The following is a 23,202-nucleotide window of genomic DNA, read 5'->3' as shown; positions in this document are numbered from 1 at the left end:
ATGAGACGTTCTACAAAATGCTTTAAAATCCTTGGATTCAGCTAACAACTGAACTAAGAACTGGGGCAGGAACAATTCCCTCTGATCTAAAGGGAGTGACTTCCTCTTCTGCTCCTCTTTAGGATAACAGCACCTTCAATACACTCCCACTTCTAACAGCTATGGAGACAGCAGATGTAGTTCAAGGTGAGCTGTCTTTCCTCAGAAGGGATCCAGGGAAGGCTCCTACTCCTAACTTCTGGGGAGACATGAATTTCTGTGGGTCACGGTGACCAGCTGCCAATGGAGCCGTAGTTCCCACAGGATCGCCTATGAAAAATTTTTCTAGAGAGGATTAACAAAGGGTGGAATAATACCTAACAGCAGAAAGAATGCTGTGGGGTTTTGTTCTAGCTTTTTCACCCTATTAGCTGTGTGACCTCACCAAGCATGACCCTTCTGATCCTTGGTTTCCTCATTTATAAAAAGGGGATAATGTCCATCCTGCTTACCACGAAGGGATTTTATCAGGTCCAAGTAAGACAATGCATGTGAAAGTACTTGGTAAACTTATATAAGATGGGAAGTGGGGGCTTTCCCTTGATAAATTCAGGAGCATAAAAAGAGAAATATCTTCTACATAGGCTCCAGGGTTAAAGCAAGACAGAAATGTGAGTCTGTATTTGTTATTGTTATTTCACCCCTCTCCTTGCAGAGCTGAAGGAAGAAGTGACCCAGATCCCAGAGCAAGTGAGGGGCCTGTCTGAAGGCTTCCCAGGCTCTGAGGCTGCTGACCGCTGGAGGCAGGCTCTGGCAGAGGCAGAGAATAGTAGCAGACCATACCTACATATGATCCAGAAATATGAGAGATACAGGTATTGGGTGAGTTGGGGGAGGGCAGATCCAGCAAGTAGAGAGAAAATACAGATGCCCCCCTCATCTACTCCTTGCCTACTCATTCAGGGCTCCAATTTCTGAGTGCTCACTCTTAACAACCTAGACTTAGCTATTCCCACCCTCCAGTACTTATTCATCCTTTTCCCTCTCAGTCCTCAAGCCCCATGAGTCCTATGCGATATTCATTTTTTCCCTCAGTCCTTGAAACAAGATATATCAGTTTCCCTTATCTTTAGGATGAGGGGTTTGGAACAGTAGATGACTCTAAGGTTCTTTTGTAGTTTCCTACCTTTTTGTAGTTTCCAAATCAGTAACTAAAGGTTTAGGATCAATTCCATTAATGTACTTAAATATTCATGTACTATTCATGTACATCCAGGGTTAGTCTTTTTCCTCTTTCTCTGGCACTATACTATTGACATTGCTCAATATGTTTCTTCCTCCATGGCCTGTGAAAGAACAAGGGCAAGTTCATTTTCTTCAAGACCTCTTTCCTTTCCTGATAGGTGGGTTGCAGGCTATGTGCTGTCGTCGGTGGTCCTTTTGGTGGTCATCTGTAACCTGCTGGGTCTCGGTTTGGGCCTGTGGGGGATATCTGCCCGAGAAGACTCCAGCCACACAGAAGCCAAGGGCGAGGCTGGGGCCCAGTTTCTCATGGCGTAAGGATGAGGCAGAATGGGGCGGGATAAGACAACAAAAGGGTTTGGGCTGCAAGGGCTGGGTGGGAGGATGCTGGCCCCACTAGCACTCCTGTGTCCCAGGGAGTGGCTTCCCTGCTCTACAAGCTAGCCTATGTGAGATAGGGAATCACCTGGCGACGCGTGGATTCTGTTGTGAGTTTGGTCACCATCTTAGTCGGGCAGCTCATACACAGATCCATGTAGGTCTGTACAGTCTCCATGGTCTTTTTTATTTATTTGGTCCCATCTGGCTCCATGAGCTGGCCAGATGGTAGTAAAGGGGCCAGATGGTAGTAAAGGGGCCAGCAGTCCACGGATGGCTTGATTCTCTCCTCTGCCCAATAGTAAAAGCTGATCCCTTCTCTGCTCCTTCAGACCCTCCATTCTTCCCTTCCCTGTTCCTCCCAACCTCCCAACATGATCCTTTCTCCCCCCCAAAAAAACAAAGAAACAACACATTTTAGATAGTGACTGACACCTGTCTTAGTTTGGCCCTGGGTGGATTGAATTAAGTTTGCTGGAGGTCATCCCTGATCAGCATGAGGCTAGTTGAGTAGCCCAGGCAGTTTCTATCTCCATGGTTGCCTGAGGAAGGGTGGGAAGAAACATGTTTGGGCCAGAGGAGAGGGACAAGCCAGGACCAACCTCTCAATCCCCTGCTCTGTGTTTTCCATAGGGGTGTAGGCTTAAGCTTTCTTTTCTCTGGACCCTTCATCCTCCTTATCTTTGCCACCTTCCTCCTGGGGGGCAACATCCAGACGCTAGTGTGCAGAAGCTGGGAGAGCCAGGAGCTATACCAGGTAAGGTCTGGCCCAGGGGGTCGGGGCTGGCCCTTGTCTCACAGGATAAAGGGAGAATTGGCTTCCAAAGCTTCTGGCCCAGAGGTTGGGTGTAGGAGAAACAAGCTGGGAGACCAATAGGAAGGCAGGATGGAAGAGAGTGAAAAACAAACCCAGAAACACTAGAGATAGGGAAAGACAAAGAGACGTTAGTAGCGGCTGGAAGTGAGGGAGACTTGGGCAGAAATCCTAGAAGGCCTCGTCATATTATTGTTGAAAACAAAGATAAGAAGTGGTTTCATTATACTCATAAGCTAATACTCCTTCCTTGAAACTGAGAACAATGACTAGAGGGCTGATACCCAATTTGTCCCTGATTTGTAAGCCCAGGAATTGGTGGAAATTTCATTGTCTATAGCTAAGACTTTCCTGGGAAAGTGGCCTGGGAAGCTGTGTGTGGGAGAAGTTAGAAGCAGGATTTGAAATTGGGTCGATTAAGGGCATTGCTGTATGTTATCCAATCACTAGTCCAAGGAGGCTGGGACTTGGAGGAACTGGGATCTGTTTTAATCATTACTCTAGAATTCCTTACTCCCCTTCATGTGTAGTTTGCTGATACTCCAGGGAACCTGCCGCCATCCATGAACCTGTCCCACCTCCTGGGTCTCAAAAAGGACGTCAGCATCCCCTCTGCCTATCAGTGAGTGTCATCCATGCCTTTTGGGGGTTAGGGAGGGGAGCTGTAAGAAATGGGGTAAGAAGTCAAGGGGAAGGTTAATCCCACTCTCATTCCTTGCTGCTCTCCTAGGCAGTGTAAGAAAGGTGCTGCTCTCTGGAAAGTTCTCCAGCTTAATGGCTCCTATGATCCAGAAAAGCACCTGGACATCAATAAGGTAAGAAACCTCTAAAAACCAGCACAGCAGGATTCTGACCCCCTCTGTTCTGGAGCTTGTGTTGACTTCTGTCAATCAGCAGTTGTGTGTGTGGGGGGCAGTAATGGAGCCCCATTCAGAGAGGATCTCTCTGAATTCAGCCCTGTATCTGAGCTAATACCTGGGCCAAAGATTACCAGTCCCCTAGCTGCAATGCAACGAGGGTAAGGACTGGACAGCCAGGGGTTGGTCATGGTTAGAAGAAGAGGGAGACTTAAGGGGCACTGGAATAAGAGAGGCAAGTCTTGTCGTAGAATAAATACTAGGGTTGGAAGCAGGCTAATCCAGCTCTTGCCAACTATACTCTGTGGGATTTAGGGCATTTTTTTCTCTCTGAACCTAATTTTCCTCATTTATAAAATAAGAGGATTGGAGTAGATCTTTAAAGATCAAAGGAAATAATATATGTAAAGCCCTTTGTAAATTCTAAAGCACTACATAAATGCTTGCTATTATTATATCTAAGGTCTTTTCATGCATTCATAGCATACGACTTCAATAGCATGGCGGGGGTCCAGGTGCTGAATGGAGAGCAAAGGGGTCCAGGTCCTTCCTTCCTATGAGCTTCCTTCTGTGTTCAGGGGGAAAATCTCTAAAAGAACAGGAGGATACCAGCTTCTAGTGTGGTCTCAAGAAAGGGACCCCGAGAGTCCTTGTAGATGATCAAAGTGGGAGTCAGAAGTCCTGAATTCTTTTTCATTCCCTACTTTGACTGTGTGATATTAGGCAAATTACTTAACCTCTCTAGGCCTCTGTTCTCCACCTATTAACTGAGAGATTTAGGCTAGTTCTTCCCAGCTTGGTGGCTCAGTAGAGAAAGCCCTGGACCCTGAGTTAGGAAGACCTGAGTTCGGTCACTTCCTAGCTGTGTGATCCTGGGCAAGTTAACGTTTTTTGCCTTAATTCAAAAGGCAAACTACTCCAGAATCTTTGCCAAGAAAGCCCCATGGATGACATTGGAGTAAGGGCAGCTAAACAACAACAAGACCTCTGTTCTCCATCTGTTAACTGAGAGATTTAGGCTAGCTCCTCCCAGTTCTTAGATTATATGTTTCCATAAAATTTAATTAACATGTAAAGTGCTTTGTGAGTCATAAAACACTAAATAAATGTTAGTTATTATTATTACTACTACTACAAAATGCTTATTCACTGGGATATAAACACTTTCTTATCTTCTCTGAGCTTTAGTTACTTCATCTGTAATGTGGGGGTGTTAACAACTATGGCATTTTACCTCACAGGGTAATTTTGAAGTTCAAATGGGTGGTGAGATATGTAAAGAATTTTGTAAACCTCAAAGTGCTATGTAACAGTCAATTCTCCTCTTCTTCCTCTTTTTTTCCTCCTTTTTCCTCCTCCTCACTTCTCATTTTCCTCCTTTCTCTTCCTTTGCTTCCCCCTCTTCTTCCTCCTCTTCTCCCTTAAAAGAAAAATCAGAACAAAAGGGAAAAACCATGAGAAAAAAACAACAAAAAAGTGAAAGTAGTATGTTTTAATATGCATTTAGACTTCATAGTTTTTTCTCTAGATATAGATAGCATTCTTCATCATGGGTCTTTCAGAATTGTCTTGTATTATTCAATTGCTGAAAAGAGCTAAGTTTATTATAATTGATCATTGTACAATGTTGCTATTACTATGTACAATGTTCTCCTGATTATGTTCACTTTGTATCAGTTCATTTAATTCTTTCCAGGTTTTTCTGAAATCCACCTGCTCATCATTTCTTATAGCATAATAGTATTCCATTACATTTATATAACATAACTTGTCCAGTCATTCCTTAATTTCTGGTCATCCATTTATTTCTAATTATTTGTCACCACAAAAAGAACTGCTCGAACTTTTTTTGTACATGGGGGTCCTTTTTCCTTTTTTATGATCTTTTTTTTTGGATACAAACCTAGTAGTACTATTGCTAGATCAAAGAGTACACACAGTTTATAGCCCTTTAGGCACAAATCCAAATTACTCTGCAGAAGAGTTGTATTAGTTCACAACTCAATCAACAGTGCATTAGTGTTCCAATTTTCCCACATCTTCTTCAACATTTATCATTTTCCTTTTCTTTCATTATTAATTAACCAATCTGAAAGGTGTGAAGTGGTACCTTAGAACTTTTTGATTTACTTAAATAATTTTCTGATAATTATTGCTGTCCTATAATGGCTGCTTCTTGTGATTTATTAAGTTTTTTTCTTCCTAAACTTTCTTAAGACCATTCAATTTATAAGTCATAGGATTATAGAATTAGAGCTGGAAAGAAACTTAGGGGTTAATTATTCTGACCTTTCTTTTTTTTATAGATGAGGTAAATGAGACCCAGAGAGGTCCTATCACTTGTTCAAGATCACACAGATAACAAGTGACCAAGCTATAATTTGAGTCCAGGCTCTCTGACTCCTAATCCAATGTTTTTACAATTATGACACAGGGGTAGGAAACTGAAAGATTTAATGACCTCTTGTCTAAGGTCAGACAATAGTGACAGAATTTGAATCCAGATGTTTTGACTCCAAGTTTAGTAGTCTTTAGTATTCCAGTAACTGATGCCTTAGTTTGTGTGCATGTCATAGTTTTATAGACTGTTAGAATTGGGAGGTATCTGAGAAATCATCTAGTCTAGTCCCCTAATTATATAAAAGAGGAAACTCAGTCTCAGGGAAGAGACTGACTGAAAGTAAATAAAAAACAAAACTTTCCAGAAGCTAATTAGGAGCCAGAGAAAGAAAGAGAAGGAAAATCAATCAATTCCCCAATACTTAGTAAGCATGTACTATATGCTAGGTCCATGCTAAGATCAGGATTACAAAGATAGATATGAAATCATTCCTGACCTCAGGGAGCTTATGTTTTATTGGGAAAACAATATGTTTATATAGAAACATACATAAAATAAAGAAAAGGTAATTTAGATGTAGCTAACAATTAGCAGGATAAAAAGAAGCCTCATGTAGGAGGTGGGTGACCTTTGAACTGAAGTTTGACAGAAACTAGGAATTCTGAGAGGCAGGGGGAGGGAGGGGAGGATTCTAGAACTATGTGAACAACAGCAAGAAGACCATTTTCAGTGGACTGTGTCATGCATGAAGGAATGTGGTACATAATGAACCAAGAATAGGAGGTTGAAAAGGTCTTTAAAAATGAGTCAGGTTGCATTGTGGATAGAACAACTCTGGAATCAGGAGATCCTGAGTTCAAATCCAGCCTCAGATACTTACTGTGTAACCCTGGACAAGTCGCTTAATTTTGATTGTCTCACAAATAAATAAATAAAAGTTAGAGCCTGTATTTAATTCTAGAAGAGAGAAGAAAGAGATGTATGGGATACTGTTGGGACCCCACTATAGATGGGGTACATGGTCCAAGGGTATTGGATATATGGGCAAACTGGGGATGATGGAAGGGGATCAGAGGGGATATTCCTTTCCCTGGTTACCTATAGACCTGCCATGCCTGTTTTTCCTTTTCCTAGTACACTGCCCGACTGCAAGAAGAGGTGAGAAAATTTAGAGTTGATATGAAAGATCTGGACCTTCTCAATGAAGCTGCAAAAAGAGATTTAGAAGCCTTCAGAAGCAGTGGGATTGAGAAGATTGACTACCCCAGCTTCCTTGCCCAGGTCAGCCTGCTGCCCTCCCATCACACCCCAACTTCTTGGGGCTGCCTTCAGCTCTTCAGTACCTTGGCTTGTTAACTCTCTGATCCTCAGCTTCCCGAGTTTAGACTAGATGATCTTCTGCAGTCTCTTCCAGTTCATAATCTCTAGATTTCATAGAGTTCATAATCCTATAAAATTGTGACATCCATGCTCCTGAATAGATACCTACAATATTAGAGCTGGAGGGTTCTTGAGCTTCATGTCAGAAAGGCAGAACTTGGAGTCATGAAAGCTTGGCTTGGAGCCCACTCCAGATCCTTACTTTGCCCCATGTGACCCTGGACAAATTTCTTTATGTCTCAGAACCCCCTGTGGGGTTAGTAAAAATTGCAAAACCAATCTTACAGCATTATTGCGCAAAAAAGTGTTTTGTAAACCACAAAGCACGCAAATGGGAGCTGTTACTATCAGCTGACCCCTTTGCCTCATTTTAGAGATGAAAAAATGGAAGTCCAGGGATCCTTTTCTGTTGCATTCATAAAGACCTAAAAGCTCTTTCCACTAAATTCTGTTACTGGCTATTGAATTAAATCAAAGAATATCAGAGCTGAAAAGGATCTTAGAGACCATCTGGTCTAACCCAAATCTGGACAAGCATCTTTTCTACACCTTTGATAAATGGTCAATCTGTTTCTTCTTGGAAGACAGCAGGAGAGGGAGGCAAACTCGTTACTTTCTAGGGGGAAGGGGAGACGGTCAGGAAGGGGTAGCCTGTGGCACTTTGGGATAGCTCTAATTATTAACAATTTTTTCTTATGTCAAGCCTGACTAAATGTACTTCTCCACATATAAGTATTGGAGATAAAATGACAATAGCAAAATAGCCCCTGCCCTCATTCTACTGGGGAAATACAACATTAATATAATTAAATACATTAAAAATGTATGCTAAGTAATTTGTGGGAGAAAGAGCAATAAACACTTGTGAGTAATCAGGCAGGCTTTCCTCCCTTCTGCCCACTGGAGCTGAGCCTTGAAGGAAGCTAGGAATTAGGGGCAGAGTGAAGAAGGAATGCCTTCCTAGGCATAGGAGACAGACTGTTCAAAGGCATGACAATAGGAAATGGATTGTTGTATACAATCCAAATTGTGCATACATACATATATATGTATATGTATATATGTATAATTTGTATATATTTTTATATTTGTAGATATAAAAATAATATAATATATAATAATATATAAATCCAAATATACAATACAATATAAAGTCTGCCAGTTTGTTCGGAACATAGAGTGTGATAAAGAAATGATGTTCAGAAAACTTGAAAAGACAGGTTGGAGCCAGATTGTCAAGGTCTTTAAATGCCAGAGGTATTTAATTCATTTTATCTTCAAGAAGATTGGAAGCCAATGGAGCTTTTTGAGCAGGGCAGTCACATGATCAGACTTGTGCTTTAGGGATATCAGTGTACACTTAAAATATGTGTAGAGTGGATGGGAGAGAAGAGGCTGAAGACAGGGAGACCTGTTAAGAGGCTATTGCATAGCCCATGATGTCTGTGTAAATAAAAAGGAAACAGATGTGAGAACTGTTGAAAAGATAGAATCAGTAAGACTGGTCACTCCTATTTGGATGTGGGGGTGAGGAAGAGTGAAGAGTCAAGAGTGACTCTGAGGTTATAAAACTGGATGAATAACCTGAAGGATACTGGCCTACTTAATAGAAGCAAAGAAATTAGGAAGAAGAGAGAGTTTGTTTTGTTTTGTTTTGTTTTTTTGTGGGGAACGTGAAAAAAACCCAACTAGTTTTGTTTAGGACATAGTGAGTTTCAGATGCCTATGGAACATCTAGGCATCCTAAGGGAGAGACAGGCAACATATACTGGGGTCATTCTACCGCTCCTCCACCACTGTTTCTTCTCAGATCCCACTGGGGATAGCCCAAGACCCAGCATCCCAGAACCCTGGGATTTGCATATGGTTTGTAACCAAAACCTTTTTTATATGCTGTCTTTCCCTATTAGAGGGGAATCCTCTTACGTTATGAGCTTTTGGGAAGATTTTCTATTTGTATCCTCAGTCCTTGAAAGGGAAGTGCTTAATAATTTTTTTATTCATTCATTTATGCATGTAGAGCCGGAGGAGAGCAATTCAGGCTAGAGATATAGATCTTGGGAGTCATCTGCATAGAGATAAAAGTTGAACCCATGAGAGCCAATGAGATCACTCACTGAGATAGCCCAGAGAGAAAAGGACTCAGGATGGAGCCCTGGGTACCTAAAGCATAAGTACATATGTAGAGGGGTGGGGATGATGTTCACTCAGAAGAAGACATTCAAGAGGAATGGCAGAAAGGCAGGTAAAAAACTAGATGAGATCACTGTTATGAAAAACTATAGCAATGAGAATATCCAAAGGAAAAGGTAATTTATAGTGTGGAATCATGAAGAGACAGAGAAAAAGTCTTTGGATTGCACAAACAAGAGATTACTGATAAGAAGCTTGGCTTGGGAAGTCCAGGAAGACCTGAATTTTTTCTTATATTATATTAGTTATGTGACCATGGATAAGTCAAAACTTCTCAGGTTCCAACAGCTCCTCAAGATTGTAAGTTAACAGACAAGTTGACAATCTGTATCAATGGAGGAAACTTTTTAAAAAAATTCTTTTATTTTTAATTTATGGAATAAAACAAGCCTCCTCATAATATGATACAATAAAATAGATGATTGTATACAGAACTTCTAATCTACTACTCACAACTTGTCATTCTTTTCAAATACATACAAAATTATCATGTAAAATTTTTTTCCTTTCTTATCTTTGTACCAGAATTTCCTTATATTTGATGGTCCAGGAACAAATTTTTCATTTTTAAAGGAAGAATGAATTAATAGTGATACATTCTTATTTCTGAGGAGGGAAGAAGAGGTGAAAGTAATATATTTAGTAATGGAAGTGATTGAAAAAACCCTCAAAGATATCTTTTTAAAAATTGTTTTATTTTCTTCTGGTTATACATGTACATTAATTTTTTATTATTATAACTTTTTATTGACAAAACATATGCATAGGTAATTTTTCAACATTGACCTTTGCAAAAACTTCTGTTCCAACTTTTCCCCTCCTCTCCACCCTCTCCCCTAGATGGCAGGTAGTCCCATACATAATAAATAATACATTAATTTTTAAATACATATTTCTTAATGAATCATGTTGAGAGAGAAAAATCAGAAAAGAGAAAAAAACAGAAGAAAAAGAAAAAAAGTGAATATAGTAAGTGTTGATTTACATTCACATCTCCCCAGTTCTCTCTCTGGATGCTGATGGCATTTTCTATCCAAAATCTATTAAAAACCCTCAAAGATATCAAGTTTTTTTTTTTTTTTAAGAGGGGGCATTGGTAACCTTGGAGAATGTTAAATGGTGTTTGGAAGCTAGATTACAAGGGGTTGAGAAGTAGTGAAAGAAGAGGAAGTGGAATCAAGTGGAATGTTGACAGCTTTTTCACAGCTAGCAGTTTGGCTGTAAAAGGAAGGAAAAGCCTTTAATCCATTGTTCCTAATTCTGGGACCAAGAAGAAAAAGTCCAATTTCTCTTTCACATGACAAGTCTGCAAAGGCTGGAAGACAGTAACCTTCATTCTTATAGTATTTTTGTTTTCAAGCTACACAGCCTCTTAATCTGTCCCAGAACTTTTTGTTAGCCCCATACACTGTGCTCTAGAAGTGCCCCAATCCTGGTCTCCCCTTCTAACTCTTGCCTGCCTGGGCTTTAGCAGCTGGGAAATTGCTAACTCCCGACATGCCTAAATGTTGTAGTAGAATGTCCAAGAGACCAGACATGGGAGCAGAAGAGAAGGTAGAGAGGGAGCTCTTCTTAATGTTAAATTGTTCTTCTGTCCCTTCAGGTCCAGAAGCCAGTATTGAAAGTTGACATCTTGAAGCTAATCAAAGAACTGGAAAAATTGGGTCAAGCCCAGGTAAGCCAGGAGCCAGGACTCAGGGGAACAGAGGATTGGGGAGGGACAAGAGAAGGCTTAGGAGATAAGTGGGGAGAATCTCCATAACAGGGAGACCTGGAGGGCTTTAGGCCATAGAGCTTGCTGGGAAAAGATGGGATAGAAGAAAGAACCGTATGTTTGGAGCCAGAAAATTTGAGTTTTAATCCCAATTCTTGTGACTGTGACTGGGCAAATCATTTAGCCCTGTTTGTCTTGGTTCATCATCTGTGAAATAAACTGGAGAAGGAAATGGCAAATCTCTCTAGTGGCTTTGCTAAGAAAACCTCAAAATAGGGTCATGAAGAATCAGACTCGATTACAAATGACTGAAGGACAGCAACAGCATTGCTTTTATTTCTTTCCCACTCCTCCCACTTCTGCTCCCGATCCCTCCAGACTGAGTCTGCCCTGGGGCAACAGCTGAAGCAGGAGGCTCAGGCTTTGCAAGCTCTTTACCAGGAGAAGATCCTTCTTCAGCAGGCCCACGCGGTGAGTTCAGGGATCTGGGGACTTGGGGGAAAGGGGAGGACACAGGAGGCATGGAATTATACTCAAATGGATGGCTAGAATCCAAGATCCCTTAGAAATAAAACTATGGAATCTTCTATTTGGCATTTAAGGTCCTTTAAAATCTGGCGCGTTCCTACTTTTCCAGTCCCCTCGCACTTTAGCCTGCTTCTTGAACTCTACAATCCAGTTACAGTGGGTAGCTGTTCCTTGAGTATCCTAAACTTCATCTCTGGCCCGTGCCTTTGAATAGGCTGTCCCTTCTGCCTGCTCTTCTTCTTTTCTGTCTTCTGGCTTCCCCAGCTCTCTCTGCTCATATTTCACCTTCTGCAGATGTCCTTTGAATCTTTAAAGCTTTTGATTTTTCCCAAGATTACCCTTCATCTACTTTGTACAACAACATTTTGTTGTTTGCAAATTGCAATTGTCTCCACCATTAGAAAGCAAGTTTTTCTTGAGGGAAAGAATTATTTTTATATTTCTTTGTAGACCCTGTATTTAGCTGGCACACAGTAAATGCTTAATAAATGCTTGTTCACTGACTGACTTTTCACTCTTGCATCAATCCCATTCTCTCCTAAACAGGTGGCATTGAATCGTAGTGTCCATGCTCTGTCAGCATCTGCCTCAAACCTCCAGGTACTGGGTTTGGGGTGGGGATGCAGAGGTCAGGGGTTTGGGATGCTTACTGTCTCCAAGACAACTGGGGAGTGACTGGGAGGGATGTCAGAGAGGAACTCTAAGATTGCAGATGCTAGTGGGAAAACCGAGAGAGGAACAGGAATGATCCCCATGCTCTACCTTCCTGGAATTGACAGTGAGGGAGGTGAAGGAGATATCACCTGAGGAACAGGGTCCCTAGGTCAGCATTTGAAACCAGATCTCCAATCCTCTTTACCCTCAATTTGTGTCCCTCTGCCATCCCTCAGCTGGTGGTTTCAGAAACTCTGGTCAATGCAAGCATCCTGAAAACTGAGCTTCCTGTCCGGGCTCACTGGATTTTGAGGAATGTGAGTGAGAAGGAAAGGTCAGAATTTGGGGACCTGAAACACGAGCTGGGGTGGGGAGGGAGAAGAGAAGGGTAAGCTGCATCTCATCCTGACACTGGGCATATAATTTATGGATTCTAGCATCTTCTTGTTACTTTAGAATCTTGTGTCCCTACTTCAATCCTGCCTTTAAAGGGCAGTTCCTGGGATGTTTGAGAAGATGGGTCTCAAAGCTAAAGGTGCACTTTTGCAGCTCTTTCTAAGAAACAGGTATCCTGTCTTCACAGGAAAGTGAATGCTTCCTGAATCGAGAAATGGCATACTTCAATCAATACGGGGACTGGGCTAGAGCGATGGTGAGTCATGGGGACTCAGCCGGGAATAACTTCTGAAGTAATCTTTCCATTCCCATTTCCTCACCTACCAATCCTCTCCACAAGTGCTGCTATCAGATTATTTGTGCAGAAAATGAATCAGTCACAAGCATTTAAGTGCTTACTATGTATCAGATACTGTGCTGAGCATGAGGGATACACAAAAGAAGAAGAAATAAAGCACACAATCTCTTCTCCCACAAAAGTCATTGGCTTCAAGGAGCTCACATTATATTGGGGGAAGCAACATCTAAAAAGTGTACATGTAAGATATATACAGTGTAAATGGAAGTCAATCTCAAATGAGGGCACTACAGTAGGGATGATTGGGAAGAGTCTCCTGCACTCTTGGGATTGGAACATGCTCACAAATTCTCTATGGAGTCTCCCTGCCTGCAGGATCAAGTCCATATTCTCTAGCTTGGCATTCTGGGCCATCTAGTTTGTCCCCCAGGTACCCAGGTAATCGTATTTCCTATTACCCTCTACACAAACCCTTCCCTGGGTCATTGCCCCTAAATCCCACCTTGGGCCTTCACATCTCTTTGCCTTCAGTCTCTGTAAGGAGCTCTTAATTTGGAGACAGAAAACTTGGGTTTGAATTTATGCTCCAATGTTGCTTGGGGGGTTTCTGGCAAGTCATATGACTTATTGACATCTCATTTTCCTTCCAGAGTGGAAGAAAGGTTAGCTAAGATGACCCCTAAGGTCTTTCTAGCTCTAAATATTATGATTTTAGTCCCATCTTCTTATTTTATAGCTGAGAAGATCAAAACCCGGAGAAATGGGAAATAATTTACCAAAAGTCACATAAGCAGAGGATTGCAGAACGTGAAGTAGAAAGGGCATGGAAGTGGACTCGGGTGGGGAGGAGACTCTCCCGATTTCTAGCTTAGAGCTCTTTCTCCCAAATTGTGCCAGGTCTAGTTGTGGTCTCACTGTTTTATAGATGGATGAATTGTCACCTAGCCAACACTGTAATCTTCCAGAGCATAGAAACAGTGTGTATTTGTCTTTTTTATTTCCCAATTGTGGCACCTGACATAGTGATGGGCAGACTCTGGGAGATGCCCAACAGATACTGTTTTGAGCAGAAAATCAGGCAATGTGCCTGCTTGCATATGTTTATGCATGCGAGACAATCTGGTATGTCAGAGAGCACATGGGAGTCGGAGAGGAGAGAAGAGATCTGGATTCCTAACTTGTCTCTGATATGTAATAGTTGTGTGACTATGGGCAAATGACTCCATCTCTCAGCCTCAGTTTCCTCATCCACAGAGGAGTCTAGGAGATTGCTGTAAGATTGCAATAGCAAATGCGATCAAGGATGGCAAATGTTTAACACACCTTAAAATACCATATAAGTGTTTATTGGTCTTATTATCATATGTTATATATCTATGTATATCTTTATATGGCTCTGCATATAACCAAATTTATGTGTACATGCCAATCTATTTGTGTCTCTGTGAATGTTCTTACCCTACAAATCCTCATGTCCCTATATGTACGGATGTATTTATGGTCATTCTCTTGCCCAACAAATATGCAAAGGAGCAGCTACTGTGTGTCAGGGCTATCTGTGATAAAAGATGAATAGTCTCTGTCCTTGTCTTATAGTTGAGAGAAGATAATTATTCAATTAACTACAATATTAAGCAGTATAAGATAAATGTTGTGTAAGTGGCACAAAGTGGTTTAGGAACTCAGAAATGGCAGAGATCACTTTTAGCCTGGGAAATAAGAAAAGACTTCTTGAAGAAGTGACTTTGATATAGCCCTTGATGAATGGGTTAGAATTTTGGCAAGTGAAGATTTGAAATATAAAAATATAATATTTAGTAGCAATAACATAATTTTTTAAAGAAGGGATGATTTTTGTCTTTGTCTTGCCAACTCCAGCATAGTGTTTGGTCTCTGGTAGGAGCTTAATAATGATTTGTTGAATAGTATTGAATTGGGTTAGGGGAGACATTTCAGTTTCTCTCTATCTCTCTGTCTCTCCTGTCTCTCCCTCCTTCTCTACCACCTCCTCTCCCTCCCTCCCACCTGCTTTCTTTCTCTATCTTTCTGTTTCTGTCTCTGTCTCTGTCTGTCTGTCTTTCTCTCCCTGCCTTCCTCCCTATCTCTCCCTCCCTCTCTCCTTCTTTCTTTGTCTCTTTGTCTCTTTTTTTGTCTCTCTGTCTCTGTCTCTCTGTCTCTCTCCTATTTCTCTCAATGCATTTGTGTTTTGCTTTTATTGTTGTTTGTCAAGGAGTAGGAGTAGAAGAGGAAGGAGGAGACAGACAGACCTCTCGGAGGTTGCTATGATGTACAATCTTTGGATTAGGGTCCCAGGACAAAAATGGTCAAGGAGGGGAGATGAAATCCCTAGCCTCAGCCAAAGTAATCTATGCCAAGGACCTTTTAAGGCATTCTTGGCGCTGACTATGAATGCTTCTGCCTACTCTTAGAGAAGTTTCTGGACATTTTTAGGGAATCCCCTCTCCCCTCTCAATGGAACACTTTTTTGTGGACATTAGGTTTTGTTGTTGTTGATGGTCTTCCCATGGGAGCATTAGAAAGAGAGAAGAGAAGGAGAATAGAGACCTGAGGACCCAGGTCCCTTCCCGCAACTTCTCCCTAGTAAGCTTGTCTCCACAGGTTACGGAACACATTGCCACTTGCCAACCCCTGTCTGGGGCACTGGACAACGGCCGGGTGATCCTATGTGACCTTATCGCTAACCCCTGGGTAAGTGGCCCTCTTCCCCATAAAATCAAATCAGGAAGTAGAATGTCCATAGTGTGGAGAGCACAGTGGAATGCAAAAAAAGCATAAAGTAGCTGCTGCTCTTTAAGAGCTTGTTTTCCAGGTCTCCCTCCTCACCTGATATGATGCTTGCCCGTCCTTGGGTCCCTGTCTCAGAACCATTGCCCTCTCTCTTCCCTTTCCCCCTCCTTCTGAGGCTGTGCCCAGGACATGTCAGCCAAGGCATTGCCATGGATATGAAACAAGAAGGTGCTGAGATGACAGGAGCATACACTCTCCAAGGTGGAAAAGGCTCCAGAAACCACCAACCTGTAATCACTATTTGTCCTCCACTTGTTCCTTCTCCTGGAACTCCTCATGGATCTCCAAGGACTTTCCTCTGCTATTTGGGTTCACTTCAGTTCTCCCACCAGCTGGGAAGGGTTGCTCTGGGCTGGTCCCTGGGGTTAAGTGGACACCTTTCACTTGTCTGAGCCTGTGTGTTTCAGAATGCCTTCTGGTTCTGCCTGGCCTGGTGCACCTTCTTGCTAATTCCCAGTATCATCTTTGCCATCAAAACCACCAAGCACTTCCGACCTATCAGAAAACGCTTAAGGTGAGCTGTTAATGAGGTCCCAGGAGGAGAGTCACTCGGAATCCTTTTGTCTGGTCACTGACTTCCAGTCATGGCCCTAAGACATCCCAGAAAGAAGTCCAGATCTTACCGAGCCTCAGGTTCACAAAGGTTTTCTATAGATCTGACCCACTTGGCCTTCTGCTGCATTTATCCCACCCAAGGGCAAGGGCTGCCATTCTGAGGGATCTGGGGGAGAAAGTGGGCTGGCTCTCTTAGCTTCTTCTCCTCAGACTCCCGGAGATGAAGGGGAGTGGGAAATGAGACTCCCTAACATCCTTCTCCTGGCCACAGCTCTACCAGCTCTGAGGAGACCCAGCTTTTTCACATCCCCAGAGTCACGTCACTGAAACTGTAGGATCCAGGGTAAGGAGAAGGATTTCTCTGTATCCCAGGGAGAGGAGCTTGGAAGAATGAGCCCTAAGCAGTAGGGATCACAGAAACCATGCTTCCCTGGTGTGAAGTCCCACTGGGGGAGGGAGGAGGGAAGCAAAGGAGGGGCTTTGTTTGAGCATCCCTGGGATTTGGGGGTCTAGTGCTTTAGGGAAGCTTGAGCTTGTCTTCCCCAGGCTTATGTAACCATTGCTAAGGGTCCCCTTCACAAGATTTCTTTGCTCAGCCATTTATTTTCTCTTCCTTCAATCTTTAGCCTTAAATAAAAGAACTTTTTTTTTTTTTTTTTTTTTTTTACATTTTTATAAGTGAAATCAATTCCCATTTCCTTAGCCCAGTTTTATTGCCCGTCAGTGGACCATTTTGGACCCTTCAGGTATCTGGTATACCATATTAATTCAGTCTAGAGATTTCCCCAAACTATTTCTATCCACCCTTTGGGACCTAGATTTGTACCTATTCACACTACCTTCATCATCTTAATGTTACTTCTCCTGCATCTTCCTTCAGCAATACTCTCCTCAATTTGGCTCCCTTTTACTCTCCTCCGACCTTCCCATTCCAGTCCTGTAATCTAACCCCATTCACTTACTCTTTCATTCATTCAAACATTTATTATCAACTGTGCTGCAAGGCACTATGCTAGACTCTCATGATACAAAGATGAATATAGCATAGCCACAGTTATTGCTGGAGAGGATACATGTATAGCCCAAAGTAGAAAGATACACACTAAATGCAGAGAGATCACATCTGACTGAATGGAGTGGGAAGATGAAGGAAGATTTCATGGAGGAAATGACAAGAGTTGAACCTTGAAGGATAGGGTTTCAACCGTCTTCCTTGCCCTTCAGCCCATCCCCTTCCTCCATGTATTGCCCCCCCTCTTTTTCTTTGCTCCCTCTCTCATTTATTCACTCCTGTTTTCTTTTCCATTGGTTCCCTGTAGACAAATCTCTCCTTCAGTCCCAAGTCCCTCTTTCCTCTCCCCTGTACCTTTAATCTGCTTAGTTGTCCAGATTTATAGAACCAGTCCCTAGGAAGGAGATTCTTTCCCTTCCAGACAGAGGAAAAATAACCTAGGAGGATCAGAGCTTTCATCATGGAAGGAGTAGGCTGAGCAGAGGACAATTTAGCTTCCCCTGCCCAGGCCTCCAAGATTAGGTAGTGCAGCCCTGTCCAGTCCTGATGATTCTGTTTTCTTTGCAGCTTCTGGGAGGGCCTGGATTTTTTCCCAGACTACCCTCGCCTGCCCACTGCCAGAGGGTGAGGTGCAAGCTGCTGATCTCAGAGGGGAGGAGTCCTGTCAGCTTGGACGCCTGTATCACTTGCCAAGAAGCTGCCAGTTTTTGGGTTGCCAAGATAAATCTTTACTACTCCCTCAGTTTTGCTGAAAGCACTTCCTAGGAAGGGGACCTGGACTTGGGGTGAAGGGTGCTTCCATGGACTGTCTTCCTCCAAGGCTGCTCAAGAGTAAAAGGGACTTGGTGGGTTTGAAATGGGGCTCAGGCTCCTTGGCTCCTTTTTTTTTCCTCTTGCTGTGTGACCCAGAACCATGCTCTCCTTTCCCCCAACTCCTTTTTTTCCCTTCTTCCCCTCCCCTTTTTCCTCTGCCCTTTTCCTTACTTTCCCCTTCCCCATGTGCCCACCCTGTATGTGACTCTGCATGCAGCTGGAATGTAGAGGAGGAAGGTAGCAGGTGTACCTTTGAACCAATAAAGTGTTTTCACTTTCCTAAGTCTTTGTCTCCCATTCTTGGAGCCATACCTCTCAGTCTCAATTCTCTGCACAGAGTAAGTTGTTCTGGTGAATGTTTGCTGAATGTAGAATCTTAGGACTGTACCAAGGTACAGAAATTCACCTAAAGCTGGCGTCTTGGAATTATCCAGTTTTGTGTCATGAAAAGTGCACTGAACTAAAAAGACCAGGTTTGAACCCTGGCTTTGGTTTTTAGTTGCTATGTGATCCTGGGCAAGTTGTGGGCCTCACTTTCCCCTTCTGTAAAATGCAAGCCCTGGTATTAGATGATCTCTAAAGTTCTTTCTAGCTTGAAATTCTAGCATCCTTGTCATCCATTATTAAATGCCATACAAGCAGTATATGTAAAGCTCTGTGTCAGATACCCACATGGAAGTATAAAGAAAAGAAAAAGACTTGCTCTCTACCCTCCTAAAGCATAGTCTAGTTGGGAAGATAAGATGTAAAATGACTGTGTTTTCAAATCCCCAAGTCAGAACATACAATTATTGCCTTTGTCCTTGTTGTCATAATCATGTGGGCTTTTCTATCAGCATATGCACTGAAGCTCTGGAGACTTTATTCCTAGGAATGTCACAGCTTATCATATAGCCTACACAAAGCTAGAACTAGCGTGGGGAGGACAGGATTTTGTTCCAGGCAGTGACATGGATTGGGGCAAGCTTACTCTGAGAGAGGGCTTGTACAAAGGAGCACGGGGCTGCAATCTCTACTCCACCTCTCCCATAGGCCCATCTCTGCTCCTCTCTCTTGCTGGATTTGCCTCAAATGAAGTTTCACAGGTTACAGCTCCACATTTATCTTGCACATGGAAATGCTTCCACAAAGCCATTGTCACATATTTCATAAGCTAGTATGTACGTGTTTTCATGAGTAATATTGATATTTCTTCAGACTGTGAATCTCTAACTTTTGTATGATTCTCAATATTTTCTGAAAGATGTATTTTCTTGTTGAAATACTTTCTGAATTGATTTATTAATTTACTATTTACCCAAATACTGTGATTTTTGGGATATTTGGATAGTTTAAGGGAAAACAGTTCAGAATTTTTATTAAACACATATTGGAGACAGTACTGCAGTGGATAGTGTGCTAGAGTCAGGAGGATCTGATTTCAAATCCCATCTCATGCACTTCCTAGTTGTGTGAACCTGGGCAATTTATTTAACTCTATATGCCTCAGTTTCCTTACTTGAAAAATGGGGATAGTAATACCTATCAGGGTTATTGTGAGGACCAATGAGATAAATTTTGTAAAGTATTTAGCACACTGCCTAGAACATAACATGTGCTAACTAAACTTTATTCCTTTCCCCCTTATTAATCATCTACCATATGCAAGGCATTGATAAAAATTGGTAAAAGCTACCTATTGGGAGGAATGCAGGATTTGGACAATATACAATTTCTTCACTTTTGAAGGTTACAGGTTAGTAGAATGATAAGATCCTAATATATTTCATAGGATTATAGATTTAGAGTTAAAAGGGAAGACCATTAAATATAACCTCTTCATTTTATTGATTGATAAACTGAGGCTCAGAGAAGTTAACTCATTTATTCAAGACTACACAGCCAGATGGACCCACACCTAACACCATATACCAAGATAAGATCAAAATGGGTCCATGACCTAGGCATAAAGAACAAGATTATAAATAAATTAGAGGAACATAGAATAGTTTATCTCTCAGACTTGTGGAGGAGAAAGAAATTTGTGACCAAAGATGAACTAGAGACCATTACTGATCACAAAATAGAAAATTTTGATTACATCAAATTAAAAAGCCTTTGTACAAACAAAACTAATGCAAACAAGATTAGAAGGGAAGCAACAAACTGGGAAAACATCTTCACAGTTAAAGGTTCTGATAAAGGCCTCATTTCTAAAATATATAGAGAACTGGCTCAAATTTATAAGAAATCAAGCCATTCTCCAATTGATAAATGGTCAAAGGATATGAACAGACAATTTTCAGATGATGAAATTGAAACTATTACCACTCATATGAAAGAGTGTTCCAAATCATTATTGATCAGAGAAATGCAAATTAAGACAACTCTGAGATACCACTACACACCTGTCAGATTGGCTAAGATGACAGGAAAAAATAATGATGAATGTTGGAGGGGATGCGGGAAAACTGGGACACTAATGCATTGTTGGTGGAGTTGTGAACGAATCCAACCATTCTGGAGAGCAATCTGGAATTATGCCCAAAAAATTATCAAATTGTGCATACCCTTTGATCCAGCAGTGTTACTTCTGGGCTTATATCCCAAAGAAATACTAAAGAAGGGAAAGGGACCTGTATGTGCCAAAATGTTTGTAGCAGCCCTATTTGTAGTGGCTAGAAACTGGAAAATGAATGGATGCCCATCAATTGGAGAATGGCTGGGTAAATTGTGGTATATGAATGTTATGGAATATTATTGTTCTGTAAGAAATGACCAGCAGGATGAATACAGAGAGGACTGGCGAGACTTACATGAACTGATGCTAAGTGAAATGAGCAGAACCAGGAAATCATTATACACTTCGACAACGATATTGTATGAGGACATATTTTGATGGAAGTAGATTTCTTTGACAAAGAGACCTAACTAAGTTTCAATTGATAAATGATGGACATAAGCAGCTACACCCAAAGAACGAACACTGGGAAACGAATGTGAACTATCTGCATTTTAGTTTTTCTTCCCGGGTTATTTATACCTTCTGAATCCAATTCTCCCTATGCAACAAGAGAACTGTTCGGTTCTGCAAACATATATTGTATCTAGGATATACTGCAACATATCCAACATATAAAGGACTGCTTGCCATCTAGGGGAGGGGGTGGAGGGAGAGAGGGGGAAAAAAATCGGAAAAGAAATGAGTGCAAGGAATAATGTTGTCATTATAAAGTAATCATTAAAAAAAAAAAAAGACTACACAGCCAGTAAGTTATATCAGACAGGATTTGAACTCAGATTTTCCTGACTCCAAATCTAGTGCCCATTAATTTTGTCTTTCTTTCATTCATTCCTTCAACAATCAATGACTCTAGAGGAGTGAGGTTTTGTGCAGCTCTGCCTCACTTAAATCCAATTCACATGTATTTCAGTACATCAACATTATCATGTTCTTGGTTCTCTTTGAAAATGAAGGCTGAACAACAAAATTTTTAAGCACCTAATGTATATGTCACTGTACTAACTAGGTACAGGAGATAAAAGACAAAACTTTTTAAAAAGTTTTTCTTCTTGTCTTATATTCCTAGATGTTAATATGTTATACATTAGAAAGGTACAGGACAAATTGTTGCCTAATATTTGAAATTGATACTGTCCCAGAAAATCAGGAATGGTGCCTGTACAAGCAAAACAGTAGAGCAATGGAAAAAGTTTTGCTACTTGTTAGATCCCTACTGGATTACTTGTTAGCTTGTATGCTTCAGTTTCTTCCACTGTAAAATAGAATTAACTGTGAAAGCTATTCAGAAGAAAGTGATTTGCAAACCTCAGAGTTAACAAAAATAAAAGTGTTGTTGCTCTGAAGGATGCAAACAGTAACTGTCAGAGGAGTGAGACAGCACTGTGGAGTGGGGTGGTCTGAAAAAGGCTTCCTGAAAGAGGTAAACTGAGTCTTGAAGAATCAGATGCTCTCAAATCACATTATGAGGACTCATATCCAAGATACATAAGGAAATCTTTCAGCTTTTTAAGAACTATTTCCCAAAAACAGTCAAAGGATATGAACAGACTGTTTTTAAAGGAAGAAATTTAAGCTATCAACAACCATATGAATAATTGTTCTAAATTGTTAGTAGAGAAATGCAAATTAAAGCAGCTTTGAGACTCTATCTCATACCTTATCAAGATTGGCAAAAATGGACAAAAAAAGATATTGATATATTGGAAGGTCTTTGGGAAAACAGGCACGAGTGTTCTTTGTTGGCCTAGCTGTAGATCGACCCATCCATTCTGGAAAGCAATTTGGAACCACTTCCATGAGGTTTAATCAATAGTCAATAAACATTTATTAAGCACTTACTCTGTGCCAATCACTGTGCTAAGCAATGGGGATACAAAAAGTGGTGAAAGATAGTCCCTGTCCCCAAGGAGCTTATAATGTAATGGAAAGTTACCAAATTATGCATATCCTTTAACACAGCTATACTACTACTAGGCCTATATTCCCCAAAGAAATCAGAAAAAGAGGAAAAGGATTTAGATATAAAACAATAATTATACTAATTCTTTTCCCAGTAGTCAAAAATTAGAAACTAAGGGAATGTCCATCCAGTGGGGAATGGTTAAACAAATTGTGCTAATGAATGTAATGTATTGTTATTATTTATAATTTCAGGGAAACTGGAAAGATTTCCATGAACTAATGCAGAGGAAAGTAAGCAGAACTAGATCATTTTATACAATAATGAGATTATAGAAAAAACAACTTTGACTTTCCAAGTCTGATAATTGTAATGATTAAAAGAATGAAAAGGAAATATTAACCACCTTTTAGCAGAAATGATGAATTAAAAATGTAGGGAAAGAACACTGTGGGTTTTTGCTTTACTAGCAATCCAGCTGTGAATTGAGAACTTTTTTCCCCAAAAAATTTGCTTAATTAGGAGGGAGGAGCAGAATGTATTATGCTTTGGCCAAAGAAAAAAAAAGGCAACAATAGCAATCATATTCTTAGACACAGGAAAAACAAAAATAGACCCAACTAAAAAGGATAATCAGGGAAACTATATCTTACTAAAAGAAATTACAGGCAGTGAAGTAGTATCAGTACTAAACATAGACACATCAAATGACATAGCATCCAAATTAATTTTTTTTGTTAATGGAAAACTAACAACTTTTAATTTTTTATTAAAGCTTATCATTTTCAAAACATATGCATAAATAATTTTCAACATTCACCCTTGTAAAGCCTTGCA

At 41.0% G+C, this 23,202-nt stretch overlaps 1 protein-coding gene across 1 annotated transcript in view; it reads left to right on the top strand.

Annotated features, from left to right (window-relative positions):
* Positions 1-17,840, top strand: part of PROM2 (prominin 2) — a 26,839-nt gene extending 8,999 nt beyond the window's left edge. Inside the window, exons 9-24 of the mRNA XM_051975774.1 lie at positions 123-186; positions 695-854; positions 1,383-1,535; positions 2,233-2,356; positions 2,944-3,035; positions 3,144-3,228; positions 6,746-6,892; positions 10,788-10,859; positions 11,277-11,369; positions 11,973-12,026; positions 12,317-12,397; positions 12,664-12,732; positions 15,394-15,483; positions 15,990-16,096; positions 16,409-16,480; positions 17,717-17,840. Of these exons, the coding sequence (XP_051831734.1) occupies positions 123-186; positions 695-854; positions 1,383-1,535; positions 2,233-2,356; positions 2,944-3,035; positions 3,144-3,228; positions 6,746-6,892; positions 10,788-10,859; positions 11,277-11,369; positions 11,973-12,026; positions 12,317-12,397; positions 12,664-12,732; positions 15,394-15,483; positions 15,990-16,096; positions 16,409-16,472 (1,455 nt within the window). The 3' untranslated portion in view covers positions 16,473-16,480; positions 17,717-17,840. The remainder of the gene's footprint in view (positions 1-122; positions 187-694; positions 855-1,382; positions 1,536-2,232; positions 2,357-2,943; positions 3,036-3,143; positions 3,229-6,745; positions 6,893-10,787; positions 10,860-11,276; positions 11,370-11,972; positions 12,027-12,316; positions 12,398-12,663; positions 12,733-15,393; positions 15,484-15,989; positions 16,097-16,408; positions 16,481-17,716) is intronic.
* The last annotated feature ends 5,362 nt before the right edge of the window (positions 17,841-23,202 follow it).

This window comes from Antechinus flavipes, chromosome 2, assembly GCF_016432865.1.
Source record: "Antechinus flavipes isolate AdamAnt ecotype Samford, QLD, Australia chromosome 2, AdamAnt_v2, whole genome shotgun sequence".
In the NCBI taxonomy this organism is placed as follows: Eukaryota; Metazoa; Chordata; class Mammalia; order Dasyuromorphia; family Dasyuridae; genus Antechinus; species Antechinus flavipes.
This window is presented reverse-complemented; position numbering and strand designations above follow the sequence as displayed.